Below are 14,056 nucleotides of genomic sequence, written 5' to 3'. Positions count from 1 at the left end.
ACAGCAGAGCAAAGGCCCTGAGGTGGGAGTGAGCGGGGCACAGTCGAGGAACAGCCAGGCCAGTGTGGCTGGAGGGAAGCATGTTAGGGGGTGGAACAGGGCTGCCCTGCAGGTAAGCGGAGGGCTTGTAGGGAAGAATGGAGGGTGGCTGTCCGGAACAGAAGAGGGAGACCCTTTAGCTGACAGCATGTGGGATCATGTACAAATGCCTGTGCGTGACTCCCCGGGGACAGAAATGGGGAGGCCCGTGAGGTGTGGCCTCTGCCCCAGGTGCTCCCTGCTGAGCTTGCCTGGCCTCATGCCGGGCTTCCTGCATGACTCTCAAGGTGGGGACTTGGGCCTTCAGTCCATCTGTTCCTCTTTATCCCAGCCAACCTGGCCCAGCCATTGCTCACCTGCCATCAAGATAATCCATGTCTGGCTGCACCTATATGAAGATGGCAGTGGAGGCAGAGGATATGGCTAGATTCTGGAGCCAAGGGATGGGATGAGGGTGTTGCAGAAAGAAAGAAATCAGGGCACCTCCATGGTTGGGGCCTGAGGCCAGAGCCACAGAGTGGCCATCAGTGGAGATGGGCTTCATGTGGACAGGTGGGTTTGGGGCACCTGGTGTGTACACACGCGGGAAGTCATTTTGTCAGACTGCAAGTGTGGGGTGGGAGTACTGTGTGGGTGGCATCCAGGCAGAGATGGTCTCTAGATGGCATTTAAAGTCAGAGCTGGGAGGAGACAGGTGATGAGTGGGCAATGGATGGAGCTGCTCAACCTGTTCACCCCTTTTCACCAGGGACCCCAAGACTAGACCCTCTGCTCTGAGGAAAGCTGGGCAGCAACCAGGCAGGGGAGCCCTAGGTGGCAGTGGGGGACCTGGCAGGATGGCGGAGGGGGGTGCCCTTCCTGACAGGCATCCCCCCTGCAGGGCCTGGTGCTGTCTGCAGCCAGGAGCTGTCAGCCCAGATTAGGGCAGCCACTCTGCCAGGCCAGCTCAAGTAGAAAGAGCCAGACTCAAGCCAGCCTCTGCTGGGGGCAGAGCCCACAGGCAGGAGGAAGGAGCCAGGTGAGGGCAAGGCGGGTGCACGCTGCTGCTGGCCATGGGGGCCCCGCGTCCCCAGTCTGGCCAGGTCAGTGGAGGGCCCTGGGCAACCAGGAGAGGCTGCCTGCTGTTCCTGCCATGGCCAGAGCCAACCAATCAGGGGCACAGTGGGTGCTGCACACAGCCCGACTGCCGAGCACACGGCTGCTGTCCCCACCCAGCTGTGGGGGGAGCCTGTGCTGACGGGGGCCCAAGCCTCCACTCCTGGATTAGGAAACAAATCCCAGCCAAGAGCTGTGCGCCCCCACCCCCTCCATCCCAGGAGAGGCCTTGGGTTCCTCCCCAAGGCCAGCAGTGCTCACACCCTCAGGGGTGGACCTGGCTCCTGGCCCCCTGGCCCCCTGAAAGTCCCTGCGCCCACTATGACCCACAGGACTCCTACACATCCTTCAAACATCCTGGGCTCTCTCCTCTGGGAGGCCTCCTCGAAGCACACGTTAGTGGCCCTTCCCCTCGGCCCCTGCTGCCTCCATCAGAGCGCATGGCTTCCAGCCTGACTGTCTGCCTGCAGGGAAGGGGCCATGTCCTAATCTTCTCTGTGACCCCACATTGGAGCCTGGGGGGCAAGGAGCAGGTGCTCGCTGTGAGTCCAGGGCCCCTCGGTCTCATGGGCAATCAAACACCCTGTCCCTCCGAGAGCCGACTGTTCTAAGACTTCTGGTTATGAAACCAAGACCCCGAGGAGCTCTGAAACCAAGAGTCTAGGATTCTGAGGCTGATGATTCTAAGATTCTCTGTGACTCTCAGTGAGGCTAATTCCAAGACCCAGTGAGTACAGTATGGTCAGTGCACGGTGCCAGCCCCTCACTGGGCCCCTTCCAGGAGCAGGTGCCATGCAGACATGTGCTGCCCCACAGCCCAGCAAGGGAGGGCTGGGACCCTAGTTTATGGATGGGGAAACTGAGACCCAAGAGGTGGAGCCTCAGGCCAAGCTCCCAGACATAAACCCTGGTCTAACTGCAGTCTGGCCCCTCCCTCTGCGAGGAAGGCTGGGCTCCGGCAGTCCGCTGCACACCTGTCTGCTCGGGGTGACACAGACAAGCCCATAGGGGGGTGCTGTATGCTGTCCCCGTTGGGAAGACAAGGGACTGAAACAGAAGAGGAACCCTTTGCCCAGGTCCTGCAACTAATTAACACAGGCCAAGCTCTGAATGCTGGCAGGGGACTCCGAGGCAATGCTCGCACCAGCCACAGCATTCCCTGCCCCTGCCCGGCCGTGTCCACCTCCCATTGCTCAGGGCCCAGCACCACAGCAACTCTGTGCCCTGACAGTGAGAGGCGCTGAGAAGGGGCCTGGGGGGCATCGCTGCAGGCCATGGGGCCTTTCTGCTTCAACCCGGGATGTGGGCAGGGTCCTTCCTGACACCCTGCAGACAGTGTGGCTGGCTGGGGTGTCTACCCACTAAAAGAAGAAGGTCATGAAAAGGGGCAAAAGGCTCTGGGACCACACAAGCACAGGTTCAGATCCTACCTCTGCCCGCAGCCAGGCCATTCATCCCCTCTCACCTCAGTTCCCCCATCTGTAAAATGGGCATCACAGTGGTACCAACACCCTGGGGCTGCTGTGAAGACGAAGTCACACAGCCCACGTAAAGCAATGTGATGGGCTTGCCGTGGCACTTGATCACCTTTTTGCCATTTATCGTCCCGAGATGCAGCAAGCTGACCTCCCACCTCCCCTGACAGGCAGTGCCTGCCCAGCCAGCACTTCCCAGGACGGCTCCTCTCTCCACCTCTGCACATGCAGTCCATCTGTCAGGAGCGCCCTCCTACCCTCTGTGCACTCCATGAGCATCTCCCAAAACCAGCCTCTGGGAAGAGGTCCGGATGCGCCCACCCTCCACCCTCAACACTCCAGCATCTTCGTAATAATAGTAGCACCTGCTGGGCACTTAATGCACACTAGGCCTGGCACTAAGCTCTTTACACAATACAGCATTTCACCCTTACAAAAGCATGTGGGAATCGGCACTAGTAACCCCATCTCATCACCAGAGAAAGGGAGGCGCTGAAAGGAGATGGCATGCCCAGGGTCCCATAACGGGCAAGTGGGGGCCCTGGGGTCAGAACCCGGGCCTGGCAGTGCACAGCAAACCTCCAGCTCCTGGTCCTGCGGTTGGGGCCTGCCGGCGGCCTTCCCCACAGCTCTGTCAGCTTCACCTCGCTGTCCCCGCTCCCACTCTGGCAGCACGCTCTCCACCTCTGCACAGAGCCCGCAGCCCAGGCCCAGCCCAGAGGCCCCTGCACAGAGGTGGGTAATCTCTGAACCAGAGACTCTGAGCTGCCAGGGCTCCGGGCATGAGCAGAGCATGCCCAGCATCTGCCCCGAGTCCCCAGGCTTCTTCCCCCAACACCCACAGCCTGGGCCAGGAGCAGATTTGGGCCAGCAGCTCAGGCTCGGCTGGCTCAGGCCTTAGCAGTGACTGCCCTAGTTTCTTACTGGAGGAAAAAAAGCACTTTTTGTATTTAAACGGAATGGCCAATGGGCTTTGGGAGGCAGTGCAGCAGTTTGAGGGGTGTGTGGGCCAGGTGAGGCCTGAAGGTGGCAGTTGCCAGGATGGTGCACTCTCAGAGACAATCCAGCCCCATCCAGCCAGGCCCAGGTAGGGATAGTGACTTGTGAAAGGTCACGCAGCAAGGAAGGACCCCAGCCTGCCGACTCACAGTGTGGTGCTGCCTCCCTCCCTCTCCAACCTTCCCCTCCACACTGTCTCTTTTCCTTATCCAGCAAAGGCAGAGTGGCCAGGGCAGAGACCTGCAGCAGGGGTGGAGAGACAGATTTTATAAGATTGTGTGGAGAGCACTGTGACTCCCAGGTGCCTCATCTATCCTGGACAACGTCAAGAACCACACATCTAAACCTGATTTGTGCAAGCAGGGAAACTGAGGCCAAGGGACACAAAGGTACTTCCCAGGTCACCCAGCGGGCTCCTAGCAGAGCTCACAATCAGAGGCTGAGTTCTCTGACAATCCAAACCCTCTTCCTGGCTGACCGTGTTGCGGGTTTGCAGTTTAAACTGCGGGCAGCCACCCCACTCTCCACAGCTTTGCAATTAATAACCTGTAATTTGACTGCCTCGTCCCACCTCTCTAGCCTGCCACCTAGTGGTGAAATTGAAAGCTATGGGCTATTGTTGAAAAGGACATATCCCAGGGCAGACGCAGTTTTAAAGGCCAATGGGAAGACTTGGAATGTTTCAGGGAAACATCTAGAAAAAAAGGCAACTGACCTCTCTAGAAGGCACTTCCAAGAGACTGTGCACCTCCCATGCCCCTCATTCCCTGGTGACTCTGGGCAGAGTATGTGGCATCTAGGATCAAAACTGCCCCTCCTGTAAATGAGTGGGGACTGGCAGACCTGCTTCTACAGCCTGAGGGTCCCATTAATTAAATTACCCATGAATGTGAACCTCAAGGTCTGCTTCCAGGGGAAGCACTGGGCAGTTTCTAAACTGGGGGTGGGGGGCACATTGGTTATATTTTGGATCCCGAAGGGCTCACACTCCCGGCATTCCCCACTGCTAAGTCTGAGAGAGTGACTCTTTTGTTAGATAAGAGGTGGAATCAGCTCAGAGAAGGAAGCAGAGACTCCCCAGCTCCTGCCACCTGGGGCTCCCAGAGATGCCTATTAGCAGGAAAGAGGCCCCTGAGAAAGGACCTGAACTCCTCTCTGGGCAAAAAAGCCTCCAAAATTGGAGCCTCCAGGAACGCAGGGCGCATCCCTGTCCTTCTCCAGAGAACCGTGCCGGCTGGCACTGAGGACCTGGAAGTGACCACCACTGCCAGGAGCCGCCTAATGAGCAACTCACACACTGCAGCCAGACAGGGAGGGAGGGGGCCTGGGGGGACAGACCCAGGCGTCACACCCCTGCGTGTGCACACAGGCCACATGCACAAACCCCCATGTGCTCACACACCCCCAGGTGTACACACACCATCTGCACACACCCCATGTGTGCACATCCCCATGTGAACACCATGTATACACACCCCATGTGCACTCCCCATGTGTGACATCCCCATGTGCATGCACACATCTATCTGCACACCCCCATGTGCTCACACACCTCATGTGCACATGCTGATGTGCACACCATGTGTGCACTCCCCATGTGTGCACACCCCATGCACATACACACATGTGCACATCCCATGTGCACACCCAGCATGTTCACGCCCTGTATGTGCACACTCCACATGTGCACACCCTTTGCGCATACACCTCATACGTATATATATCTCCACATGTACACACACCCTCATATGTGCACACCCCTCACATGCACACATGTACACACGTGGTCTCCTGTGGACACAGAGACCCTCACACCCACATGCACCCCACATGCACCCACACATAGATGTACAGAAACCTACCCACAGAAAGAGACCCACACCCCGTGTGTCTATCCTATCTCTCCCTGCTCCTAAATCTCTTCTCAAATGTCACATCACTGTTCCCATGCTTGTCAGATCCCAAGACCAAGGTTCAGAACAACACCCAGGCACCTCTCTGCACACCTACAGCACTGTGGCCCTGGTAGAGGACAGCTGCTCAGTACACTCACCCAGCATGTCCACTTAACACATTTATTTATCAAGCGCCCTCTACATGCCAGGCATGGCTCTGGGTGCTGAGTGAATGAAGTACCCCTATGGCCAGTGTCCCAGTGGTGGTGGGTGAGGGAGAGGAACGTGCTAAGTTGGAAGGTGGGCTGCTCTGAAACTTGGGCTCCTCTTTAGTCCCTGCTGTGTGACCCTGAATTGGTCATGGCCCTCTCTGGGCCTCATTTTCCTCATTTGTTAAATGGGGTAAAGATGATTTTGAGCTACAAGGAGCCTTGTAGGATTGGTGGACAGATGAGGAGAGAGAAAAGCTGGTACTTAGCAGGGCCTCTCTGGATGTCCCTTCCTGCCCCCAGGAGAGTTTCCCCAGGGCAGGGGGGAGGAATGAAGGTGGTACAGATGAACCGCTCCTCCCCACCTGCCCCAGGCTTTGGTTTTCATCACTGAGCACCACCCCTCCCTCAGGACAGCAGCTCTCAGGGGCCCCTGGAGTTTCCCCCTCCTCAAGGCTCATGTGTGGGGAGGTGACCCTGTACGTGCAACCTTGAGACGCCAGACACCCGGAGCCCCTGCCAAACCTTGCCCAACATGAGCCAGCGTGCCCCTCTCAGAACGAAACAGCAGTCAGACCACCCTCCAGGCCTAGCCAGCTCCGCCACCCTCCCCGTCACCTTCCCCACGAGTATTCTGGAGCAGAGTATTCACTGCCCCCCCAGGCCCGCCCAGAATCAGGCCAGCCGCATAGGCTGCTGCACAGGCACTCACAGCAGCCCAGCTGCAGAGAGGTTAGCTGGGTGGGGCAGGTGACAGGGCCCCAGGGCCCCAGGGCTGAGATTTGGGGGAGTGACCATGGAGGAAGAGGTAACAGGAGACTTCATTCCCTCTTCTGCAGATAAGGAAACTGAGGCTCAGGCAGGGAAGAGAAGCAAGGGTTCAGACAGAGCCAGAGAAGGAGCTGGGCTCAGGTCAGGCAGACAGCCCTGCTCAGATTCCCGCTGTGCCACAGAATTGCTGTGTGACATTGTGCAAGCCACTTAACATCTCTGAGCTTCTCACACAGGTTGTTGAGAGGATGAAATCAACCATCAGTATATCAAGTCCCCTGCACACAGGAGGTGGGTAGGTGCTCATAAAACTTCCTGTCCTTCCCCAGCAGGGCTAAAACCCCTTGCGGACAGGGCTTTCTGCCTGTCCTTCCTGTCTCCCATCTCACTCCTACGCAGGGCAGTGGAAAGAGCACTGCTTGAGGAGTCAGGACCCCTTGAGCAGAAACCTCATGTCTCCAAGTCCCTGTCTTTCATCTCAGCTTGTCATGAGGATCGTCCACCTCCCTCACAGGCTCAAAAGAAATCAAGGAGATGGAAAGCTTGGAAAGCTATATGAATCTGGGCAGATGTCAGGGTTTGGTGTTAGGAGATGACCACTCTTAACAGCAGATGGGTGGATGGGTGAGCAGGTGGGTGTGTGAGTGGGTGGGCGACAGAGCTCAGTTCTCAGTGAGTGAGCACATGTCAAAGACCTGGGGCCTCCCCAGTAAAATACTGCCCAGTGCGCCCCCTCGGACCAGCAGCATCTTCTCACACACAGGTGGCCACTTGGACGGCCAATGCCCTCCTCCCCAGGAGCCTTGTCCCTGCAAACCAGACTCCCCAGAAAGCTGCAGTCCAAGTTCCTTCGGGACTCAGAGGTGCCAGGACCACCTTCCAGTGCCCGAATGGCCCGTGACCCCCTTGGGAGCAGGGCACACCTGTCAGCTCATGGAAGGATCCCCGTGCCCAGCACAGGCCTGGTACTGAAACATACCGGTCAGTCTTTTCTGAGTGAAGGAGTGGACATGGGGAGGGCCCCGGGGGCAACTCACTGGGCACGCGGTTGATGGCTTTGAGAGGCCTCAGGACACGCACAGTCCGGATGGCCGACAGGTTGATGTTCTGCAGGTCCAGGGAGTACTCAACCATCCTGCAGAGAAAGGGGAGGAGAATGAGGGACAAAATAGGGGGGCATCAGGGACCAGGGACCAGGCCACGCAGTCTGGCCACCCGTGCACACCCACACCCGCCTGGAAGGGGCAAGTAAGGAAAGGGTCAGAATCCCGGCGACGCCCCCGTTGGCCATGTGGCCTCGCTGTCTCCTTTGTAAGCAAGGCCGGTTACCTCTACCCCCTACTGTCCTGAATACCCAGTGAGGCGGCTGGAGGCAGGGGGAATGGAGAAGCAGAGACCTCGGGTCCTCACTGCATGCCCCAGCACTACGCCTGGTGGCTTAGCACCGCCCCCACCCCCTCCGCTCCCAGAGCAGCCTCTGAAACAGGGAGGATTAGCCCTGCTCCCCAGAGGCGGAGAACCAAGGAGCTGAGAGACCCCCAGTGACCCCGGGGGTGATTGGACGTCACAGTCACAGAAGCAGCATCTGTCAAGCCCGTGCTGTGGGGCCTGAGCCGAGCCAGAGTCCTTACATCTCCTCGAACCCCCTGGGCCCTCCAAGCCAGGACTAGCCGCTCACATTCACAGATGAGGCTGTAAGACCACCTGGCAAGTGGGCAGGAGCTCGACCAGGAGCCACACCTGAGCTGCCCCTCCCTCCCTGCGCTGCCAGCCTCCAAGTTCCACCGGGGTCTCACACCAGGCCAGGAGTCACAGGCTACCTCTCTGGGAGGATGGCAGGCATACTGCACTTGCCTGCAGCAAAGATCCACTCTTCCCTGGGATGGCCAGCCTAGCTGGCCCCCTGCAAGGTGCCAGGCTCCAGCTTTGTGGGTTCACCGCACACACACACCCCAAGGTTTTGCTCCCGCTGTCCCTTCTGCCTGGAATGCCCCTCTCATCTCTGTCCATTGAAATCATACTCATGCTTTAAGGCCCCCTGCAGATGCCCCAGAGTCCTGGAATTTTTCCCATGAGTCCACAATGAACCAGGCCAGTCTATGTGCTAAGGGCTCAGGAATAGGTCAGACCCGGCCCCTACCCTCAGGAGTACCCACTTGGGCAGGGGAGAGACATAAAGGCAGAGACAACACTGGGGCTCTCAGCATAGTCCTCGTTCTCCCCCTCAGCCTCACCAAGCAGGTCTACCCACCCCCTCCACACTCAACCAGCCATACAGCCCCTTGAAGGCAGTTTGCCTCCTCCAGGAAGTCTTCCTAGATCTCCACAGAAGGCAGATCTCTAGGATCCCCTCTGTGGTTCCCTGCACTTCCACTAGACCCTACCTGCTCATTTGCTACCCACCCCCCTTTCTTCACCTGAAAGACAGGCCCCTGGGGCCTGCAGCCTCAGCCTGACCCTTCCTCCCCACCCCCAAACACACCACCCTGGGGCTCTGGCACTGCTGCCAGCTCCACCTGTCACCACCGTCAGCAGGAAATGAAGGCTTTTCCTACACACCATGCAAACCTGTCCAATTGTTGTGAAGCCGCCACCCCCTCCTGCTGCTTGAAGAGTAATTGAGTGAAAGTGCCTTTGCCTGAAATGCCTGCATCCATCCCCCAGCTTTCTGGGATGCAGGCTCCAGCCGCCATGCGTGCACTCTCTCCCCCTCCCTCACACGCAGAGTCACACACCTGCACACAGCCCTCAGTGCACACGCAAAACGCACACACACTCACTCCTCCGACACCCTCATTCGCACATTCCTGCCAGCGCCCAAATGCAGATGTGGAGGCATGACCAAAAAAGTGAGAGAGACCTAGAACCAGAGGCAGAGACCTGGGGCACGGGAGGAGGGGGTGCCAGGGGCAGCAGCCAGCAGAGGGGGTACGGTGGAGGCTCGCCCAGGGCAGGGGGTGAAGGCAGAGGGCGATCTGATTAGGGGGCCCCGGAGGAGTGGAACTGTATGAGGACTCCGTGCATGGGTTACCCTAACTGTCATCTTCATTTTTTGTAGAAAGAGCTCTCCAGGCAGCCCAAGCCATGCATGTGGCGGAGGTGCTGGGGGGTTGGCACACACAGGCGCACACACAGGCGTGTGCACACACACACCCAGCCTAGGACAGACACCCCACCGCAGGCAGCCAGGCCCAGCCAGCCCCTGCCCTGTGCCCCACCCCCATGAGTGCAGACCCCCTTCCTTCCGCCCTGGCTCTCCCCACCCTGCCAGTGGGTTGGCACCAGGCCTTGGGGAGATCCAGCCCCCCAGGCTGGGTTTATGCCTTGCTGGGTGGGCTGGAGGTGGGGTTCCCAGCCCATGCCAGACTGAACCCACCCAGCGCTGGTTCAGGAGCCCCGGGCACACCTGCTGAGCCCCAGCAGACGCCAGCCCAGGGTCTCTCAGTGAAAATAGCTGCTCCGCGGGTGGCGGGCAGGCAGGCAGGGACACGGGTGCTCGCTGAGGGCCTGCTGCCTGCCGGGCGCTGTCCTCATCCTCACCTGTGCTAACCCATCAGAGCCAGCGACATCACTCAGAGCCCCCTCGCCCCTCTCCAGCCTCCCCGGGCCAGGCAGCCCTGCGGCTACAAGCCACCCAGAGCGCACCTGCTGTGGGAGCCCTCAGGACACCCTACTGCTCCCGTGCTTCTGCATGGGCTCCATGCCTCCCTGAAGAGCCAGTGGCCCCCAGTCCCAGGCTGCTGGTTCTTCAGTGAGGGTGCCCACCTTGGCCCCTGCCCCAGGAGAGGCTGGGGGACAAGAACGGGAAATGGCTACAGACGCCCTGTTTACTCAGGCCCCATAAGGAGAAATGAGTTTCACCTTCTTTTGTGTTTCTCTAAAAGGAGTGGAGGTCTGGGCCCTGGGTCTTGAGTGAGATACAAGTTGTGACTGGTTGTCACTGAGGACCATGAGTACCCAAAAGTAGTAAGTTTTAGGATATGACTGCCTCTCAGACTCCAAGCAGCTCATAGGAGGATGATCAGACTCCTGGGCCCATCTCTGAAGGGGATTGAGGCAGCCACTGCCTGGGTGACCTAGAGTGACACACTGGCCCAGACCCTTTCCTTCACACCTGACCTGACCCTCCAGGTCGTCAGCATGGGTGCACACTTTCCACAGTCTACTGGAAAATTCCCCTGAGACCTCAGCAATTGCAGCCCTCAGGGTCTCCACTGAAAAGGCCCCAAGAGAAATCTCTTAGAGATTCAGTGCCAAGATCTTAGCTCTGAGCTTCCTGACAGTTAAGTCAAAAGGGGAAATGTGATGATGACTGAGTTCTTAGCAGCATGAAAGATCTTGGCACTGTGGATCCCTCCAGGAAATCCATTTGCCTAAACATGTCTCTTAAGTCCTAACTCTCTTTTCTATATTTCATGAACCTATTGGGATGTTCTGCTGCCGCTTCATCTCCTGTCTGTGGGAGCAAGGTAGGGTATAAATGCTTTCAGTGATAAAGAACACATAGTAAGTATACATTGAAAAATCCAGTAGTTGTCATTCTTCCCTGAGGAGAAAAGGATAGAAAGGGGACACTGGGCAAGCTGATGGGGAGAGATGGGCAGAGCACTCTGCTGGGAGGGAGCAGCTGTGGGTTCAAGTCTGACCTGGGAACCATGCCATCCTGATGCTGGTTCTGTGCACCAAGAAGTCCAACTTGGGACACTCTGCTCACAGCTCACGTAACCCCTGCCCTAGTCAGGTCACCGTCCCTCTCTCCTAGGGCCATAGTAGCTTCCTCACTAGTCTCTAGCCTCCTGCTTTCTCAGTCGGCCAAAACCTCCTAAAATTCTAATCTAGCTGTGTCACTCCCCAACTTAAACTCTCAGTGGCTCCCCATTTCCCTCATAACAAAGCCCCTGAACACAGCCTTCAAGACCCTCCAATCTGGCCATGATGCCCTGCTCCCACGCCACACATCCCAGGCACCATGCCAAGCCCACCAAGCTCCTGTCCCTTTCCTTTGCACACTGCACTTTCACCTTTCCTTCGAAACCACCTCCTCCACGGAAGCCCCTGCTCACCCTGCTCTGTGCTGCAGACTGAATTCACCCCTGTCCCTCTGCTCTGGCTCCTCCCACACTCCATTCACACCTCCTGTCTGTTCTGGCTCCCCACAGAGCAGACCCTGAACCAAGGACTTAGGAGCAGCAGCCTATTGGGGAGATGCTCCCAGGAAGCACATGAGCTGTCACTCCGTGGGCACGGGGTGCCATCCCATCAGACACCCGCTGAGAGCCTAGAGAGTCCCCCAGAACGGGACCAGCGAAGTGAGGGGCTGTGGTGTCATCCACTGGCAGGTTGGATGCTGGCCATGCATCCCCCACCCCCACCCCACCCCACCCCCTCCCAACACCAGCCCTGCGCCACACACAGCAGGCACTCAGAAAGTCACTTAGCATGAATGACACCTGTGACAGGAGGCGCTACCCTCCGCCTCCGTCCTCCTCCCCCTCCCCCTGTGAGAGCTGTGTGAGCAGCGCCCCCTCCGAGAAAGAGAAATTGGGGAGGGGCTGCTCCGCGGTGAATAACCACCAGGCTGACTTCTCTCAGGCCCCAAGTAAGACATCACTTGCGGGAGTGAGAAATTAATTCCTAATTACACAGTTACATTATCACGCAGCTTCGGTGCTAAAAGTCTAAAAAAAAAAATCAACAAAAACCCCCACTACCTCCTGCCAGCTCCGGAGCGCCTAATTAGGTAAGTAATTTTGCTTTAAAGCGAGCACTTTCGTCCTGACATCACCCCAGGAGGAGAGGCTGATCCCAGTTCCCAGGCTGTCTCTGTGGTGGGAGGGAGAGAGGGTGTGGCACTGCCGGGGTGGGGGTCGTGCCAGGGGTGGACAGGGAGGGTGGACATCTGTTCCTCAGGGCGTCCCCCACTCACTCCTGCTGAGGAGCCCCCCTGCAGCACTCCCAGCTGCCCTGGCTCCAGGAGGGGCCCAGAGCCGCAGACCCATCAACCAGTGGGCACCCCACCACCACCACGACTGGCTCAGGATGGGTATGTGACCCCAAGTGGCCCTGAGAGGCAGGCTAGCCCCTGCACTGGGACTGCGAGAAGAGGGCTCTCCCTAGCTGTACCCCCGCCTGGAAACCCCGAGGGGCTAATGGCCATCTTGCCTCCATGGTGGCCTGAGAATTTTGCCAACACAAAGGAAGGCTGAGGCCAGAGCTGGAGAGGCAGGATCCTGAGCAGATGGTCTGAGTACTCCCTCCATCCAAATCCCAGATCTGCCCTGTTTTTTCTATATGGAGCCAATATTCCCTTTGGGGCCACGGTCCCATTTGCATTGGGTGGTTGTTGCTGGCAACTCAGTCCTGGCTGATTCAGCAGGGTTCCCTGACACTCTCTCTGGGCCTTACTCACTATGCCCCGGGGGGAAGGAATGTTGGGACCCACTGCAGATCTGGAAGCTGGGGCTCAGAAAGAGCACAGGTCACATGGCCAGGTAATGTGGGATCCCAGAGCTCTGCATGACCCATCTCCCGCCCCCCACCTCATCAGGCATCAGGCCAGGCCACCTTCTGGCACCTGGAGCACCCCCTCAGCTGGCCAGGGGCCCGGTAAGCACAACACACATGGCTGCGCATGGAGTAGGGCCAATATCCCTCGGGGGCAGCATTGCCCAGAGGTTAGACTGTGGAGTTTGAGTCCTAAACCCAGCTCTGCTGCTTGTGCACCCTGTGACCTTGAGCGAGTCACTGAACTGACCTCCCAGGGGGTGGGGAGGATGAAATGTGCTCACACATGGATTCAGGGCTTAGAACAGGGCCTGGCACAAGGAAGAGCCAAATAAGCACAGCTATTGTTATCACAGCCTCTTGGCTGCATCAGTTCACACTTGCCCCCCAATCACAGGACACCTGCGTAAACCCTTCCCTGGATCCCACGTCCTGCCAGGGAAAGCCCAGGCAGTAAGGTCCTCTGGAAACTCGGACCATGACCCCACCACTGCCTGCCATTTGCCCTGCATTCCAGAGACACCCAAACACCCCACATTCCTAGAGGGCACCATGCTGTTTTGTCTGCATGCCTTTTCATTTGCCAGTCCTTCCACCCTGGAGCACCCTTCCTGGACTTCCAGGCCCTGCCCCCCAGGTACTCTCCTGCCCTGTGCCCTGCTCCGCCTCTGTGAGGGCACATCTGGCTCTGAGGCATGCTCTGCCATGTCTCTGTGCCTCGGGGCAGGGCTGGCTCAGAGTCCCCGCTGGTCCACGGCACCCAGCCCAGGGCCTGGCTTGGAGGTGGGCTTCCCATGCTAGCTTGTCAAATAACTTGAGGGACAAGATCATAAAAACAGCTTGGAGCTGACAAGAAGCAACATAAAATGACTGAGATTTAACGTCTTTCTAGGAAATATCCCTCCCAGGAGATGATTTCTGTGTGTTGCTGATAAAAATAGGGTGTTTCCTCAATGTTTGTGAGGGGCCCAGAGGGGCTTTCTTAAAGTGTAATTTAAGATGTAGCTGATGGAAAGGAAGCTGAGATGCTGGAAATGGCAGATCATCTGTCAGGAGGCAGTTCTGTGAT

The 14,056-nt window shown here is 57.9% G+C and overlaps 1 protein-coding gene across 3 annotated transcripts in view; it reads right to left on the bottom strand.

The window, feature by feature from the left end:
* Positions 1-14,056, bottom strand: part of CACNA1I (calcium voltage-gated channel subunit alpha1 I) — a 112,241-nt gene that overhangs the window by 56,810 nt on the left and 41,375 nt on the right. For all 3 annotated transcript variants that reach the window (XM_037006920.2, XM_073213901.1, XM_073213900.1), the window contains one exon: positions 7,521-7,618. In XM_037006920.2, the coding sequence (XP_036862815.2) occupies positions 7,521-7,618 (98 nt within the window). The remainder of the gene's footprint in view (positions 1-7,520; positions 7,619-14,056) is intronic.

This window comes from Manis javanica, chromosome 10 (genome assembly GCF_040802235.1).
Source record: "Manis javanica isolate MJ-LG chromosome 10, MJ_LKY, whole genome shotgun sequence".
NCBI classification, from domain to species: domain Eukaryota; kingdom Metazoa; phylum Chordata; class Mammalia; order Pholidota; family Manidae; genus Manis; species Manis javanica.
The sequence above is the reverse complement of the archived record's forward strand: the minus strand, read 5'-3'. Positions and strand labels throughout refer to the sequence as shown.